This window comes from Aulostomus chinensis, chromosome 24 (genome assembly GCF_037954235.1).
Source record: "Aulostomus chinensis isolate RoL2024-O1b breed Wild chromosome 24, RoL_Achi_v1.0, whole genome shotgun sequence".
NCBI classification, from domain to species: Eukaryota; Metazoa; Chordata; class Actinopteri; order Syngnathiformes; family Aulostomidae; genus Aulostomus; species Aulostomus chinensis.
Window position 1 is genome coordinate 15261160 of NC_141343.1, and position 19122 is coordinate 15280281.

Here is a 19122-nt window from a genome sequence, read left to right on the forward strand (position 1 = left end):
CCGATACGACAGCACGGCACCGTCTCGAAGTCGTCACCCCTCGACCTCTCCGGGGAGTAGGTCATGGTACTCCATTGCTCTTCTCGGCATGTAAAATCAAGCTCACGGAGCTGATATCAGCCCACAAATATAGCCGGAGCATCATTTAGCGATGTAATGAATACGCAAGGAAATCCTGATAGCACCTGTTCTCTCTTGTAGCCTGAAAACCTCAGTGGAAAGAGCTGCTTGTTTGTCAACACACCCTGATGCTAAATCCGATTCTGGATATTGGACTTATCTGAAATGTAGATCCTGACATATTTGACATGAAGCAGCTCTTGCTAGCTAGCTAGCTAGCAAATAACCGCTTGGAAGCGGAGTTGCATTGAACAGATGTGGTGCATCTTTTATTCAAAGATACAAGAAATAAGAAGGGCAGGTTGTTTTATTTGACTGATTTGGAGGTCGGACGTAGATGAAGCTCGCTGAGGGGGACCCCCCCAAAATCCTGGGACTATGATGAGAGAATAGCTGGTTCTTGCTAGTGAAATCTAGGGGTGATCAATGATATTGGCAGGATATTGGTACTTTATCTGATATACCAGTGTCGTACCAATGAGCAAATCCGGGCTGGTGTTGATACCACAGGTCAGTTTAACTCAACGTTTCTTACTGAATAAACCACATTAATACTTGATTCAGGGCCAATGGACCCAGTGTTTGATGCTACATTTGCATTATGTACAAAATTTGACCATCATATGAACTTGTTCTTAACCAGTTGGAAATATTGGCAAACCCCCCCCCCCCCCCCAGAAATATATTAAAAATGAATGTTAACTCTGTCAGTCAAAACCTAGAAAGAAATAAAGTGTGGGCTAATTGATCCTGCTAGCAATAATGCTATGAGACGACAGGAGGGTATAAAAACAATGCCACAGTATTCCATGTAATAGTGTGTGTGTGGTGGTTGTTGTGTAAAAAAATTTTAAGCTGGGAAAGTAGCGAAAAATATACAAACTGAGAGGTGGTGTTAGCTTAGCCGCTAACAACAAGCTACCAATATAACAGCTTGATTTCCTACCAGACTTTTTCAGATTAAGGCTCTCAAAGCAAGTAATAGTAATCGATCATTTGTGCTTGTATTTTGAAGGCCAATTACTGTTGACATGAGAGCGTGTCGACAAGTTCTTACATAGATGGAGCAGGATTGATTCTTGATCTATGCTAAACGTGTAGCTTCCTCTCACAAACGGGCAGATTAGTTTGTGGGACATTAGCGTCTTTTTTTCTCTTTTTTTTGTGCTTTTTTGCATTGAAACAACTCAAGAGCACAGAAAACCTTGGCAGTGTGACCAGATTGGCCTCGTGTTCTACATAGTTAAAGAGTTCAGCTGCTAAATGAACGAGTGGCTGTCTGGTAAAGCCGATGCAAACAATAACCTATAAATACCCATTAGCTGGGTTTCACAGAGACCTTGGTGGCTCAGCTGAGCTATTAGCCAAATGGTGACTAGGTGATGTGTATATACGCTCATAAAAAATAAATCCCTTCATGTAGGTTGTAAAAAAAGAACCTCTTACATGTTTAGGTGAATGTTTTTATTTTTTAGGTACTGCAAAGTCCCCAGTCCTTAAAGGCAAGTATCAATTGTATAATCATGCAAACTGTGACTGATATACTTTTGGATGAAGCCCAACATGGATATCAGAAGGGAATATGAATAAGAACTATCCCACAGGGTGCCCCGTCCAGCGCTTCAGGCGTTGTAAACTCAGTAATGTGCTGTCTGTCCACTCGGCCTGATGTAACGTCCGTCTGCGTGGGCGAGGAGGGATCAGAGGTTGCAGCGTAATCACATCTTTCCTCTTCTAATCTCATTTTACATTTTGACAACTCAGCCAGTTGTGCAGCAGCCAGACGGGGTGGTTGAACTCACGCCTCCTACCTGATGAGACAGTTCTGAAATGCCGCCTGTCCTCGGGGTGAACCTCCCCGCCTGAATCTGAGGAGGAGCCGTGTGCTTGGTGGTCTCTAAAATGTTGGTGGTGGGAAAAGTTGTTCAGCTAAGCGGTGGACGCTTTTGACTTAAAATGTTCAAACTTCCCTTGCACGTGGTAGAGGGGAGAGAGAACAGTTGGTAAGACAGACTTTTATGTGCTTCTGAGTTTGGTGCCTTTTTAAAAATGTGTCCAAGCAACAATTTAAAATTGGTATTCATGGTACATTTACCTGCCATGTTCTTACTTAACTTCCCGCTTGGTATTACTGTGGCATATAACTCAACCAACCAGGCTGAGAGTGTTTGTTGGCTAACCGCTATCAGATTTTATTACAACGACTAAAATGGGACTAAAACTCACCAGAGTTTCGACTGCAACTGGACTAAAATTATAAGAATAGAAAAAAACAATCCCAGCACTGTGTGGCTTCAGTATTGCAGTTCTATAAGAAACTGTCAGTCAACAATCCATAGCTGTATAAACTCAATTATTCTAGAGGAAATTTAAAATATCTGCCCCCCCCCCCCAAAAAAACAACCACTCAAATAAAAAAAAAAAAGAGTTTAAACTTGGAACTTGTCCGTTACAAAACCCTGCATCAAACAGTGGTAAACAGAATGTACTACAATGACAATGTTACTGCTGGAAGCTCAAGGTACCAAAAAACAAAAGTCCAGACCACGATGACATCAGAGACGACCTGCTCCGTCTTAGACTTGATGTTTTGATTCGGACATACCAAATCACATAGTGATGCTCGAGATCTTTCCTCAATGCCTCCAGAATGTGATTACAACTACTCTTCATACTAAACCGGTCGGGGAGGAGGTACCCCAGACCTCCGCCAAACCCAATGGAAAAAGCAGTTTTTTGCTTTGTGAAATGGATTTGCCCCAAAATTAAATAGGCAGGTCCTCGGCCCCTCCAACACCCCTCTACCAAGTTTGGTGAAATTCGGCTTCTTTGTTTTTGTGCGATCTTGCTGTGGTCAACTCAAGAGTCGCTGCCAAACAACGCATTCTTCCATCAGATGGAATGTTTGGACATCAGAGGTTACGGAAGCAACTGAGGCCCCTCGGTCCTAACTAGCACCGCCACTGGTGAAAGTGTGGAAACTAAATCTCTCACTGCTCCACCGTCTGCGTCGACGGTATGACCTAACCTCAGATGCAACTGGGGGAGAGAGGGGCTTCTTAGATTCCCTCCCATGGTTCACTTCATCGGGGTCATCCCGGCGCAGACACCCTGGAGGGGATGAAGTCTGGATGTCTCAGCACGTTTCCATTTACTGCACCGGAGGGAGTCTGCATGAGATGCATGAAATAAACCTTTTATAAATGAACCGAAAATGACAGACCTGCGTAGGTCAGATGAGGCTACTTGTCCAGAAGCTTAAGGTTATATGACAGAAACCCTCAACTGCCCTTGTCGCACTTCGAACCTCAAAAAATATAAGTTTTACACTAATCATGGAGGGGCTTCACTGCTCCCTTAGACAGACGTTTAAAGCCCAGATAAAGGGACTAATTAGTGCGTGTGTGGTGCGGTACACGCAAGAGAGTACGAGGGTTAAACGTAAGGTGAGAGAGTCGCAGTCATATCAAGTAGCAGTTGCTATTCCAGAAGCCGTGTCCATGTAGGGAGGCTTCTAAAAACTGCTTTGGTGCAGGAGCCCTGGGAGGCCACAAGAAGGGCCGAGGAAGGAGCAGGCATGACGTAAACTCCATGAGCTGTATGTTGTTAGCGTGAAGAATATAGGCAAACTGTGAGATGACGGATGCAGGTGTGTGATGTAAAAGCAGGTCCGTAGTCACGCCGGGCATGGAGGCTTGGCTAGGTGGTGTAAACTTGGGTTTTCATGCACTTTAACACTTCATGTCAGAAGCTGGATCTAATTTTCTGAGTCTTTATTGTTGGTGTTAAAATGAAGACTTTGAGGAAGCAGAAAGGCACAAACCTGACCTCCGTAACATGGCGGCTGCGAGTCACGAGTGCCGGGTGTTAGTGAATATTCGATACTAGTATTTTTGCCGCTACCTTGACACCAGCTAATGTTTTCCCGATGCCCATTTAAGACCATTTTACCAGTTAAAACTAGGGAAGGTTTTTCAACGTGAAAAAATGAACAGATTCTTCGATTTTACTCCTCAGGTAATGAAACTTGGTATTGAATGGCGATGCGTCTTTTGATACTTGATAGTATTGAAGCAGCTCGCTCGTTGGCGTAGAAGTTACAAAGTTCCCAGCCCTACCTGTCACTCAGGTCTTAATGGGGTCAGATATAAAATGCTGCGTTTATTTATGTCCACCGTTCTGCAGCACTAAATTCTAACCTGTCTTTAAAAAATAAAAATAAACATAAAAAAAATCTAGTAAGCTTGCTGATGAATACTGACTGAATGCCTGGCATATTAATAGTCTTCGGTCTGCTGAGGCGCGAGTACGAGCTAACAAGTCAGCAGAGAATGTGAATGCAATCTGACTTGTAACTGTATTTTACATCAGAGGTAACAGAAGTCGATAAAATGTTGTCGTGGTTTGGAATCAGTGGTTGTTACGGTCGCATGCAGAGTGAAAGATTATCATCTGTTGGCTTTAGGTGTCAAGAGCCCGGTGTTGGCAGCTTTCATTGGGTTTTTCTCTGGATTTATTTGAACATGAAAGTGTCCACAGGGTTGTAAATTTATACCAGGAATATCAGCACGTCATCAGCATCAGTGATCATTTTCTAATGCATCGGGTATTGGAGCGATCAGCCCATTCGTCTTTGATCAACAGATGATGAAACAATGCGGTAATTAATTAAATTATTATTTTAATTAATTAAAAACGGCAATAAGTGTCTGGCCCGGATGTGGCCCACATCAGAGCCAGAGGTGCCAAATGTGGCCCAGATCAGAAGAAGAGATGTGATCTTAGGGCTTTGTCCAAATATTTTGGAAATAACGATTTTTTCTTCTATCGTCAGGGCTTTCTGTCGGTGCAAAATGTAAATATCACACTTTTATCTAGTGAGTATCAATATTGGCTAAATCAGTAGGAAAATACTGGCATGTTGCCCCTAAACATCCAATATGACTCCCTATTTTCAACAAAGATAGTCAGGGAAATGTGCTTTCACCAGACCTCCTGAATGACAAAGCTCAGTAGCAGTGACATCATTGTTTCTGGCGTGTACGTTACCACAGAAAACCTAACTTCTACCACTCAAGGTCCCTGTTACAATGGAATTAGCTGACCCCAGATCTGCCTGACAGTTTCGCTTATTTCAGAGAGACATCTCGCCTATCGAAATCAGACACCCCCCCCCCCCCCCCCCCGGCCAGCCGCTCTGTCATAAATCCTTCACAGCCACTTATGCCAATTCATCTCTCTCGACGTCAATCTCCGAATTCAGAACTCATTAAACAACAGAAGACGCTGCGACTGCTAACCGTGACCCTGCACTCACCTTTGTTCTTTGCCATCAGTCACGCTGGCAGCAACAAAACGAGTGTGAATCAAGTGAACGAAGATGGATGAGGAGCCTGTGAGTGTGCAGGGGAATCAGGAATAGTAGAATGAACCTCTGTATTTGCTAAGGCGAACCACCATGAAGGTTTTGGTTTCAGGTGAGATTTCTCAACAAATATAGAGCCAGCAGCCATTTAAATTTCTGTTGCACAGTAAATACCCCTTCAGTAAATAAAATGTGAGTGTAATATCAGGGCCTTGGTCTGCCTAAATGGAATTAATGTTCCTCTCATCTGTTTACCCTGGAATAACGTCAAAATGGCTCCTGTGAAAAGAGGATAATTGTGCCACGTCAGAATGACCTATTCTGGTACACATGGTTGTGAAAAACCTGGAAAAATCATGGAATTTGAAAATAGGCTGAAAAAATTCCGGCAATGAGTTGGTGAAATTGTGTATGAACGAGTATCCACACATATTTTTTGGTTTTTGATTTTGTTTTTTGCTAATTAGCAGATGTTGTTAAGAAGCTAACATCCTGAACATGGTGAATCTTGCTAAGTGAACAGTAGTTAGGTGTCCATGTCAAATGTGATCCATTTTTTTTCAGGAAAAAAGTTAAATATACATGTTTACACACTTACATAATTTCCTCCCTCTCGTCTAGTCCATATCATCGTTAGTGTCCATGTCTCTGAATCTGTTTTGCCGTAGGCTGACGATCAAAATCCTGACTGGATACACAAAAATATCTAAAGATACAAGTTTTATGTATCAATTGGTTCTTTAAACAGCAGTTTTGGGGTGTTTGATGAGTATAAGACATACGTAACGCATTCCTTTTCCCTTCTGACCATGTAAAAAAAAACCAACAACCTGTAACGTTAGCTAGGAATTGACTGAATGCTAACATTAGCTGTTGGCCAAAAGGTAGCTAACGGATTATTAATTATTTTGTCTTGGCCTGATATCCCTCCTGTTCGTTTGTCTTTTCAAGTTGCTGCTCAACAGGGAAGCAATGAATTCATAATTTATCAAATTATCGACTTTTGTGAGGGTGACATCAAAGCCAGATGTTTGCTTTGTGACTACTGTGCTAATGCCAACATATTTACATTGACTCATAAAGTTGATGTGTCTGTACTTGAGACAATTCTGGACCAGGACATTGTTACTGAGTCTTGGCTGGACTTTCTGGCTTCACAGGACACTGTTTCCTTACAGAGGCGAAGCAATAAATGTTTCGACACACACTCACACATGGTTGTGTGGAAGCAAGTGATTGACTCAATCAGGTTAGTCGTTCATTGCCTCGTGATGTTCCGATGGAAAATAAATCCAATCTACAACTTAGATGCGAGTCACTTGTGCTTGTACTTTGTTGTGAAATTAAATCTTAACGCACATTGTGCAATTCGGCTTGTTTGTGTACTCTGGATCAAATCATATTAAAATGCTGCAGGGATGTGTAAACACAGATCTACATGGTGGCTGTAAACTCCAGACAAATATTATGTTTTAATCTTTAATCCATTAGCATTGCTCTCATGTTTGTGGGTGGACGATTGTTGTCTTTCATCACCTGTTCTCTTAACAGCTAACATCTCTTGAGCCCACTGTGTATCTCTCTGGCATCTGGCGGGGGGTTGATACACTGAGAGGTGCCCTAGGCCTTTTATCCTCTAAACACAGGCATAAATCCGCTGCTTTGGACTCCAGCCACGCATTTGAGTCCGGTGGTGGCCCTGTTGTCAGCAGGGTCTCCGGGATATTAGCCCACTAATCCCTCATAGAGAAGAGGTAGAAAGCAGGGCTGATAATTTGATGTCAGGGTGGAATTGCTCCACAGTTTAGTACAGAATTAAAAAATGCAACTCACAAAATGTCCTGTAAGTTTTTGACTTGGTTGATGTTTTGAAAGATGATTTTATTATTCATATAAAAACTGCAGCTGAAGCACAGGGCTAACATTTTAGTGTAGATGCAGCATTTGCTAAATCTGTAGGTAGTGTGCCTAAAATGATGACGCATATAGTAGTGTTTGGGATCACTGCTTTTATTCCTTTTTTACCTGGTGAGATGGATTTCATGTCAAATTGGCTTAAAGTTTTACATATTTGACCCTTTTTCACAATCTTTAACCAAGTTGGCCACATTATACAGAGAATACGGCAAGGATCTAAGCTAAAACAGGAGTTAGCGTTTACTTTGGTTCCCTCAACCAAAAGCCAGTGGGGTTTAAAAAAGGGTTTTGGATAATTGCTAAAGGGGAGATTTTTGGCAAACAAAAGTTAGCATGGTTTTTTTTTTTCTCCGACATGATCTTCATTAATGAACACAAATTTTATGATTATGCCCTTGTTAGACGTACAAACGAGCTACTCCATTGTCAAATAAGGTTTGTGCTTCTTCTGCTTTCCGTTTTTTCACCGTTGTTTTGCCTGATCAGTGTGTACAGTATGTTTATGTAGCAAAGCTGTGTATAACCATGAATTCTCCCCATACATTTTTAATTGTGCTCGTGCAGAGTCGTACAACTGCATGTGATTCATTTGTCCTATGTAGGGAAGTGTACATTTTTGTATTATTAGTGTCAGTGAGTAATGAGCACACTTGTGTTTTAGGTAAGATAAACAATAATGAGTGTCGCCACATACTGTATAATGGGGAACAAAGGTGACGCCACCGAATCTATTTGTAGAGCGCAAGAGGAAACTGAACTCTGAGAGGTTCCTTGTTTAATAGTCATCTCGTGAGAAGGTTAAAAGTGATGTTAGTGTGTGTGTGTGTGTGTGTGTGTGTGTGTGTGGGAGGGGGTTGGTCCCTAACTGCTGACTACACCTGTTGTGTGTTGTAACTGTCTCTAGACTATTATCGTGTCACTTTATTGCCAATTGAAACTTGGCGGAGGATTTCAGGGCAGTTGTTGCTCAGAAGAGACCTTTCATAGAAGAAACTCAGGTCGGCCATTAAAACATGAGGATTTGTAAATGTTGTTGCTACTCTGCAGTACTTGCTTTGCAGTGTGAGTGTTAGCTGTTTGTTTGGCTGAGAATTAAACCCACTGCTTTTTTTTTTAATCATAGAGCACCAAACTGTCACTTACTGAAAGCCAGCAGCTATTTCTTTGAGGGACATGGGTTTAATGATGATGTCACAAAGCACCAAGCTATCCAAAATCCTGACTAACAAAGCCTTCTAATTCCAATTGAGTGGAGGCTTATGGCATCTTGGGACACCTCATTGGTGGCTCGTGGCACCTGAGTGGAGGGTTATGTAACCTCACTAGCAGCTTTTTGCACCTGATTGGCAGCTTGTGACCCTTCAGTGGCGGCTTGTGACACCTGAGTGGAGGCTTGTGTAACCCTCTTGGCAGCTATCTGCACCTGATTGGCAGCTTGTGGCATCTGAGAGGCAGCTTGTGGCATCTGTGTGGCAGCTTGTGGCATCTGAGAGGCAGCTTGTGCCATCTATGTGGCAGCTTGTGGCATCTGAGAGGCAGCTTGTGGCATCTGAGAGGCAGCTTGTGGCATCTGTGTGGCAGCTTGTGCCATCTGAGAGGCAGCTTGTGCCATTGTTGTGGCAGCATATATCTGTTGTTGAAAATCTGCTGAAATCAAGGGTCCTCTAAAAATCAATCAAAAAAATGTCTCCCAAATTTCCAAAAATAATAATTTCCACAAATTGCAAAAATTAGAAATTCTTTCGGCTTGTATCTTTAACCTCAGTTGGTGTGAAATTCTCCACTACAACTGCAATTCCACACCTACATTACTGTGAGTTCTGAGACCAAGTACAGTCATCCAAAAAACAAAAAAAAAATACGCCCCAACAGAGCAAACTTTCCTCTTTTCAGACAAGTTGATATATTTTTGACACTTTCTTTGCGATGACAAGTGTTGACGGAGGTGTTGTTTGTCCACTCACAACTGATAAGGCTGAAGTGCGGCTGTTCAGATCTGTCAGAATTATTATGCTTCAGGACTTACGTAAGCGCTTACATAAGTCAGCTTTTCTGATCTCAAAACCTGTCATCAGTACTTGAAAGTGTTTTTCTGAAAAAGTTATTGGCACCTAATGATGTTGACGACGAAGCCTCAGATGAATCAGTGTGTTTTTCTTTTAATTTAATTCCCGGGTCTGATATGTTTGTGTCTTTACTGACGTGAGTAGCAGTTTAATTTGAGTGCACTCTCTTCCTGGCTGGTGATCAGAGCATGTTACATTCCTTCACCTCCATTCAGCTGCGTTCAGAGCATAGCGTCCCGCTGGGATGTTGGCAGGGACCAGTAATGACAGGAAATCACATGCCAGCCAGCCATGTAAATGTTATTAAAAGGATTAGAGGAAAAGAATTGAAAACATGAAAAATTAAAACATGCAATCATTTGTTACAAGTTATTATGGCGTCAGCATTACAGAATGAGACCCAAAATATGGCTCCAAATTCTATGATAGTTAAATACATAAGTCATGGAACACGCCCACTTTTGGGAAATACCCTTACTGTCCAACATCTCCAGTGCCAGACAAGGAGATGGGCACCTTTCCTAGTTAGCTTAGCACAGTGAATATCAGTGGATGGGAAAGTAGTATTGTTGACAGCAGTATGCTAACACTTCCCATCCATTGCAATTCATTGTGCTTAGCTAACTAGCATGGGGCTCAGCTTCAGAAAGATGGATTTCTACATTGTTGTCTGGCTCTGGGCACATTTGAAAATAAGAGCAATCTCATACAGTTCATCTAAAATAATGAGTCTAACATGATATGGCTTTTATCAACTTAGACATTTGCATTTGAAAATGTGCCACACAAACACATTATACAAATTGTTTTTGTATAAGTGGGTTTATCAGGTGGTGGTGTGTCTGTGTGTGTTTGTGCACCAGGTTTTGCTTCTGTTGTGGGGAAGGACTTGTAAAGCATCACCATGATGTTAATCATGAACTTTATGGGATTTTTTAGGTCAGCATCAGGAAGTAAATGTCAGTCAGTGTGAAGTCCTCTGAAGGGATGGAAGCTCAAGTGTGACTATATTTGTGGGGCACATCGTGCTTTTATCAAAATTCTGGACCCCACAATATTTAGGATAGGGGTCAGGGTCGACGCATTCAGCTGTGACGGTGAACGTTGGAGGAAAGGGCTCGGGAATGCATGTGAATAAATTATTGTCAATGGCAGGTCGTGTGTGTGTGTGTGTGTGTGTGTGTGCGCGCGTGTGCGAGAGAGAGAGAGAGTACAACATGACATGACTGCTGAACAGGTGTATGACAAAGGTAGCTGTAGTAGACAGGTGTGAATAAGTCAACCGTGTTAACCTTGCAGGCCGACTATTTTTACACCACCAGTGCTACAGAAATAACGACATAATATACATATGACACATGATTGTGTTCAACAACACGACATGTATTTAGATTAGTAGAATTAAAAGCTCATTGTAAAGTCCAACACAAAGAAATGGTCATGAATAGAGGGACATGAAACCTTTCTGTGCTATTTTTTATTTAAACTAAGTTGACTTGAAAGAATGAGGTTATGGACTTGATGTTCAAACTCTGCTGTTTTCATGAGGACACGCAACGATCCTCCAAAATGATACACAGGGCAGATTGTTTTCCCTCTTTTTTTAGTTTATTGTTTCCTGTATCAAACCAGAAAAAATAGGAACCAAGTTGTGGTACCTGGATTGTAACTGTGTACAAGTATGAAGGGTGGACTGACAGATGAAAGGAGGATCAGTGTGCACCGCCACACTCCACCAGTATTATTGTATAATTAGACTGTGTGTCTCTGACTGAAGGTGCTAATTAGTCAAATCAGCCTCTGCGGATTCACATAATGACATGCACACATAGGCCTCTCATGCCAAAGAAGAAGCCACCCATGAGGTAAGGTTCAGAGAAGAGGTCCCAACTCACACTTAATTTACACTTTAATTTGCTTCATTTGAAACTGGACTTGCACTTGTTCTCAAAAGACTTGACTCAGGGTTTTGGACTCATGAATAATTGTATTTGGTGGATTAACATTCAGTAACGACCTGAAAAGCTGAATGTCAAACCTTAACAGTCAGTTGTAATGTTAGGCAAGAAGCTAACGTTATGGTCCAAAGCAGAAACAAAATAACACCCAAAACAAAAAAACTAAAATAAAATAAAAGATGTTGTGTCAACCGTATCAAACTCTATCACGCACTTGAAAACGCAACCAAATTTGTCATTCAGTTGGTAATGTTGATGTCATTGTTGGTAATGTTGATGTCATTGTTGAGGTTAGTAAACAACTTTCATGTTAGCTCAGCTGCATTAGCCAGGAAAACGTTAGCTTGCTGTCAGCTTTGTGGGATGTAAATTTGATTGAGTGTTGACTGAATATTTTACAAATAGAGGAAAGTTTTCTATTTGTAGCCTTGCCACTGGAAATCAACTATTTCCTCATGACACTACCTGCTGGCTAGCTTCAAACCAACTGGAAGGAGATGTAGAGGAATTGGCATCGACTGACTGGTGAATTTGGAGAGAACTGACTTGGACTTGCCTTTAAAAAGACTTGTGGGTTTTAAGTAAAGACCCTTGAGTGAAGTACCGGTTGTCACGTAAGCGCCTATGGACTCCTGCTTGGATATTGCACGTAAAAACACGTACAGGCGATGCAACACCAACTTTGAATCTCTCTTTAAATTTGTGAAACGTTAGCTTGACCTCAAGACACAGGACCCACCCCTGATTGTATATCACCCATATCACATGACATCATGCCTGGGATATTTTGACTTCATTGTTTGTGGTGGAAGTAAAGATGTGTCAGCCATTGCTTTGCATTTCCTTCAGCCGGTCTGCTTATCTTACACGCATACACTTGAAATTCACTCACAACTTCTGTCTTACAAGGTATGTTGCTGCAGCGTGGTAGAAACGCCTGCTGATTGCAACAGGATGAGAAGTTAAATTTGTCTTTTTTTTAACAAGACGTGTGGAGTATTTGTACAGAACACTACATAGATTCCAAAGGGCTGTTACCTCACTCATCACCGTTAGCTTGACGTTGCCAGCACAGGCTACAAAATAATGAAGGAAAGTGACATTTTTCAATGTACTTGAGTCGAGACAAATGTCAGACGGAAAATAAACATAGGCCGTAAAACAGAGATGACTTTGGAATTGAACTGAGATCCAGTTTTACAGATTCCACTAATTAAGTGTTATACTTTAATATTGAGCTTCAAGTGGAAATGTACTTTTTAACTTTGGCCTAAACAACACATAGGAACATAATTTTTCTTCTCCACATCTGAATGATTCATGTATTCTCTGTAGTTGTGACAATGACTTCAAGGTCCTTGGTGAACAACATAACTACCCTCCACTGTAAGATATTTGTTTGGTCTGTCAGTAGTTAATGAACAGTAAATGTACCTCTGTCATGGCCTCCCCTCTGAGGCCAACAGTGGTAACTCCAGATTGCATCAACTCTGTGATGGACCGCCAAGACATTATTTAGCGCTCAGTTCGAATTGGAAGCGGTCATGTGTGTATGTGCATGTCAGCTGTATTGAGGGTCAGCAGCCCCCTGGGGGGTAGTTATGACAGGCATTCAGCCGGGCTACTGTGACCTCATTTCACAAGAAGGACCTGTGAAGGGGCTCCGGCCAAGTCGGGCCACGCCAGGCTGACAGGTGTGGACGGACAGATGAGGGAGTGGGGACGGCTGGATGAAGGGTGACTTCATGTTGGTGGACTCTGTAGGCCACCGCAGGCATTAAAGCCCCCGGGATGTGATAATTACAGATAGATGGAACTCTAACAGGTTAATTGAGTCATTTGTTATCACCCTTCAGCATTTTGAATTTAATGGGTTATGCGTGTTCATCCTTAATGAATCCTTGCTTTCAGTTACTGTCGCTGTAGTTACTATCAGCCCTGCTTTGATCTTCGTCTCGCCCCCTCTCATCTTCCCCACACTTGTGTGAGTTTATATCTTGCCATATTCTCCAATCCATTCCTTCCTACTCTCCTCCTCTTGGTCTTGGTCTCTCTTTTCGTCTTTGACGCTTACAGTTCACCTCAGGAATCCTGCCGTCTCAGCTGTCCAGTGGTGTCCCATAGCAACCCAATTTAGCCTCTCCTCTTCCTCCACCCTCCCTCCAATAGTTAGTCTTTTCTCCTCCTCTGCGTCTACCGAATTTAGCCCCCACCCCCACCCCTCCCTGCTCCTTCTACCTCCTCTATACACCTTTTCGTCTCCTCTCTTACTTGGTCTAGTGGCCTGGCTGTGCTGGATTAGGAGTCTGTCTAAATTTGGTAATGCATGGCAAAGGAGACCAGCACCTGCTAGGACCCTGGCTGGTTGGACAAGCAACTTCCTCTCCAGACCCGTAACATCAAATTACACCGGGGCCGGGGCATTCCTGGCACCCTGTCACTCCTCCACTGCTCTGCCGCCTCTCTGACTTCTTTAAAAAAAAAAAAAATCTCTTTGAAGGAATTTAGGGGTGAAACAACTCACTTACAAGCCAAAGCCAAATAAAACAGTTTTCCAATATTTTGAAGGGATTTGCCCGAAAATTTAGTGGCTCCTACCTCGGCCCAAGTCGCACTTCAGCTACTGGTTTGGTTAAAAGCGACCTCAAATTTTTGCATGGAATCCTGCTAACAGACAAATGAACAAATGGCATAAAAAACATTGCCTTCTTGTTGGAGATAATAACTTGCACATAAATATGCGGGCCATTGTTCCTGGCATTTCGTATGTGGGTCCTAATTAAAGCAGCAAGCAGAGCAATGAGCTGACCCTCGCGTCCTCGCGCATGTCGCATTGTCTGGCAGTTCCATGGAGAGACTAGTTTCGCTTGTAAACGTCCTCAGGTTGGGACAAACGTGACGATTGGAAAAGATTTGACCATTTTTGAGACCAGTTTTCTGTCTGGGGCCAAATATCAAACATGGCCGACTCGTCGTGGTAACGGCATTTAATGAAACTTCAACAGTCGTCATAGTAATCCAATCCCAAGTTCTCAAAGTTATTCCGACCCTGTTTGCGATGGATGTCGTCGACCCACTATCATGAGCGGCTCAACGTGTAGAAAGCACACGTAATTTCCAGGTGTTACCAGGCTATGACCTATTCTAGGACAATTCTGCACCTCTCCAACAACTTTGCTGAAAACTGGGGGAATAGCTTTTGCTAGTTTATTAAACCTCCCCTCAGTTCTGTATGTTGTCATGTAGAAACTTTGTGGAAACCAAGTCTTTTTGTAAAGTTTATGACAAAAATTGCTGGAAAAAAAAGCTGAAATCATTTTCCAGGTCTCGAACTAGTGCTTAAGTATGTGTGCAATTGGCTGATTAGTCTGCCTGGTTTTTCAGGGTGTAACTAGTTGAATGTTTGATATTATTCAACCGCAGCATCTCCTTAAGTTCACTCCCGTTTTTCCTTCTCTTCACTGTCATCCCTCGCTACATTTTACTCCCCACTGTCACTGTCCCACCATGTGGCCCCAGTCACCCCTTGATGACTGTATGGATTAAAAACAGACATGCAGGACATGAATATATACATTATTAAATGCTCTCTGCTGTGATGGAAAATTTATGCTCTCACTTACTGAGCACAAACCCTGTGTCATTGCTAATTCATACATCTTTGTCTTCACTCTGTCTCCTCACGCCGCCCACGCCATTGTACTTATTCAGCTCATTCTGCTTCAACGCCCCCACATCCGCAGCACGCTGGCAAAGTTTTGGCTGTACAGTAGCAGCTTGTCTATAATTCAAACATCTCATATTCACAGTTCCTCCATCATAGAAAGTGATTGACTGAATTGCCCGATGGAACCAATTGAATTGTGCCTGACTTTCATGACTGACACCATCAGGCCGTTTTCCAGGCAGACAAAAAGAGAGCACTCAGTCGTCGAGAGCCATTTCCATCACTGTCTGAAATTCTGGCCATTTACACACAGCACCATCAGCTAATGAGCAGTTTCCAGAATAAGATGAGTGGCTTTTGAAAGACACAGCACCCCCAAGATGTTGAGACCAGGCTCACTTCTAGCATCATACTTTTATTTTGGGTGCCTATAAGAATAAAATTACATGGATTAACGTAGGGGTGGCATGGTGCTGCAGTGGTCAGCACTGTGGCCTCCCAGCTTCCAGATTGGAGCCCCGGCTGGAGCAAGGGGGCCTTTCTGTTTCATGTTCTCCCTGTGCCTGTGTGGGTTCTCTCTGGTACTCCAAAGACATCAAGAGGGGACCAGGTTAATCCAGACTCTAAATTGACTGTAGGTGTGGCTGGGAGAGCCAATGGTTGTTTGTCTCTATGTGTTGGCCCCTGTTCATACTGTCAGTTGATGCAGCACCTTCATATAATGCCACAGGGATCATGTATTCTTGTGGGCAAACCTGGAAGTTAGCATCACCATGGATTCCCTTGACCAACAACTGGTTTAAATGGGATGTTTGCAACTATTACAGTAAAATAGGCTCTAAAGCTAACAAAGGTTTATGAGACTTACATGTTTTGTTTTGCAAGATCACCTCCTTTACGTTTGATTTTTGAAGCATAAATGCAATTGTTACAAGTGCGAAGCTAACATCGTGTTATTAATGCAATACACCACGCTAAAGGGGCGAAACAGGATTACTAAAGTTGGCTTTGTGCCTGTAATGTTTCAATAAAAAATGAAATCAAGAAAGTGCTGTTCATTTTTGAACATTGTCTAGTCAAAAGAAAAAAATCCAAGGATTTTGATAATGCCTATCTAATTTAAAAAAAGCTGTGGAATTACAAGTATTGTGTCCAAGTATTCACCCAAAAACACCTGACAGGAAAGTCTGGAAGAGCATCAACATTTTAAACCATTTCAAACTAGCTAAGAGCTAAACCGGAAGTTAGCTGGTATTCTTGATCTGGGCTGCAAGGTGTGAAAGAGTGTGCTCCAAAGTTCAGCCCAGATATAACAAACTTAAGCATTGGAGGGATTTTTTATTGTATTTAAATTGTGTTAATTCTGGTGGTGGGGTGTCGATTTTGTTAGTAGCTTTATCCCCTTCCCTTCAGTCTAAATGCTAAGCTAATTAGCTGTTCCAAAAGGTCTGTAACTCCATTTGCATCAAACTGACATAAATGTCACTGTGTGATCACACCGTTTTCAGCAGAGGTCACAAATGTAAGTGGACAGGTCCACCGCCGCTAACAAGTTTTTCCTTCTAGGAGAGGAAATGTCAAGCTGTGCTAATAAATGTAGCACATATGTTAGCCTGCTGCCAGCAGCTCTGAATGTCATGGACGAGGGATGATGAAACCTTCTTCCCGTCTTTTCCAGACCTTCACAGCTTGGTGTAACTCCCACTTGAGGAAGGCCGGGACACAGATTGAGAACATTGAAGAGGATTTCAGAAATGGCCTCAAACTTATGCTGCTGCTGGAGGTCATATCAGGTGGGTGTTTGCCCCCATTGCTGATTGTATACTGTGTGCATCCATGCTGTTTAAGATTATAGCCGTATAAATGCCACATGTGTATCATGAACTCTCAGCCTAAATGAGGCAAGAGGCTGTCTCTTTTTTTGTGACGGTATTCTTAGTTTCATTCAGTCCAACAATTTCAGAAATACAGCAACAGGTTGACCATGTAACATCTTGTTTCTACGAAGTGGAGTCTGTCATTTTGTCTGCTGGTACCTTCACCTGTGGAGCATCAACATGGAACAATTAAGAAGTAGCAAAAATCTGTTATTTAGCATAGCCTGTTAGCTTGGTTTTGCTAGCATACTCCATTGTAAAGGTTTGGGTTTTTTTCTACATACTAAGATATTGATTAATTTCATAGGAAACGAAAGGATTTCCAGTGCGCTGTCACAGGCCTAAGATGTGTAAACAAGGCAAACGTTACTAAAGTCACATTTACTCCAGTTTTGAGGAAATCAGGCACCAGTTTGGATTTGAGAACTGAGGGGAAAGTTTAAATTGCCACATAGAATAAAATTACATCCAAGCAACAGAATCTGACCTGGGTTATTTTATGAAAAGCTGTAAATAATTTTCTCTGCGTTTGTAGGTGAGAGGCTGCCCAAACCTGATAAAGGCAAGATGCGTTTCCACAAGATCGCCAACGTCAACAAGGCCCTGGACTTCATCTGCAGCAAGGGGGTCAAGCTGGTGTCTATTGGTGCTGAAGGTGAGAGTCCTGCAGGGCCTAAGTTTTATGTTCAACTCATTAAAGTCCAGCTGAAAAAGTATTTTGAGTTCCTGCGACGACTGTGTTGTGACATATTTGTGAGTGAAACAAGATAGAAAGGTGGGAAATAATAATAAATAATAATACATTTTATTTATAAGGCGCCTTTCAAGGCACTCAAGGTCGCCGTACAACAGTTTAAAATAGATAAATAAATAAAATAAAACATGCACGATTTAAAAGAACAACAACAGAAGTCCCTTGGGGAGCACAAGAAATTAAATTAAATAAATAAAAAAATAATACTGGCTGTTGGAGTCTCTGCATCCAGAACGGATCAGAAACTAGTTTACCTGAGCAACGTTGTAGGTATTTACTTGACATTACTTCAGTCGGCATTGTCCCCACCTTACACCATACACTTGTTCCCATTTCTTTGAAACTCTGAGCTAGCTAGCTAGTTAGCTATCCATCTATCTTTTCAAACCATCAAGCTAGCCAGCTAGCAGAAACCTAAATGCTGACAATGGCAGGTTTTGAAGATTTGGATTGTAAAATAAGTTAGGACTGTTCTTTTATGTGGTGAACAGTGGAAAATATATCAAATACAATACAAAAAAATAGGAATTTAGTTAAAAAGTTTCCTGAATAGAACATAGTTTATCCCAATGTTATTTAGCAAGTATACTGTTGAGGCATCCTGCGCTTAGCGCACCCACAATTATTTTGATCGGCTAATTGAAATGCAAAGCCTGAGAGGTATTTTTTTCTACTGTAATAAAACGATGACATAGAGTCAGAAATTCCAAGGTTATTTAATTTTTGATCATTTTACGTTAAGCTCATCTCTCTGCGAGAGCTGTTTTATTGGCTGCCACGCAAAATGTAACCTTCGTGACAGCATGAAAAGCTTAAACTTAACTATTAAGTAAGATTAAGCAGAATTGCAGGGAAATAAGAAATTAATTTGATTTTATGTCATGATTTTGAACAGTCAGACTTATTGAAAGCACACTTGAGTGAATCGTGTTTTCAATCATATCTAAGTCTCTCTGCCTCGCTAAGATGACATCAGCTCAGCAGGATAAAATCTGTTCAGCTTCCCTCGTTCACTTCACGCCACTTCAAAAGCAGTTTCTGTGGGACCTCGAGTCAAGTTTCCGCCTGAGCCCCTCCTGCTGTGCTAAATTTCATTAGTTTCAACAGCAGCTTTTAGCAGTGTGTGACTAAACAGCAACACAGAGGATTTTTGTCCAAGGCAGTGATTTTAAAAAAAGTCTGATCTTGTGATTTTTACAGAAATTGTCGACGGTAATGTGAAGATGACCCTGGGTATGATCTGGACCATCATTCTGCGCTTCGCCATCCAGGACATCTCTGTAGAAGGTGTGTATCCATGTGTGTTTTCACCAAGTTGTACACTGCAATATACAACTTAGTACGAGTTCATGAAAGGCAAAATACAACCCTGTCTAAACCCACACATAACCCCCCTGG

The 19122-nt window shown here is 42.0% G+C and overlaps 1 protein-coding gene across 1 annotated transcript in view; it reads left to right on the forward strand.

Annotated features, from left to right (window-relative positions):
• actn3b (actinin alpha 3b) overlaps nt 1-19122 on the forward strand; it is a 35789-nt gene that overhangs the window by 7459 nt on the left and 9208 nt on the right. Inside the window, exons 4-6 of the mRNA XM_086197475.1 lie at nt 16772-16886; nt 17506-17625; nt 18925-19011. Of these exons, the coding sequence (XP_086053601.1) occupies nt 16772-16886; nt 17506-17625; nt 18925-19011 (322 nt within the window). The remainder of the gene's footprint in view (nt 1-16771; nt 16887-17505; nt 17626-18924; nt 19012-19122) is intronic.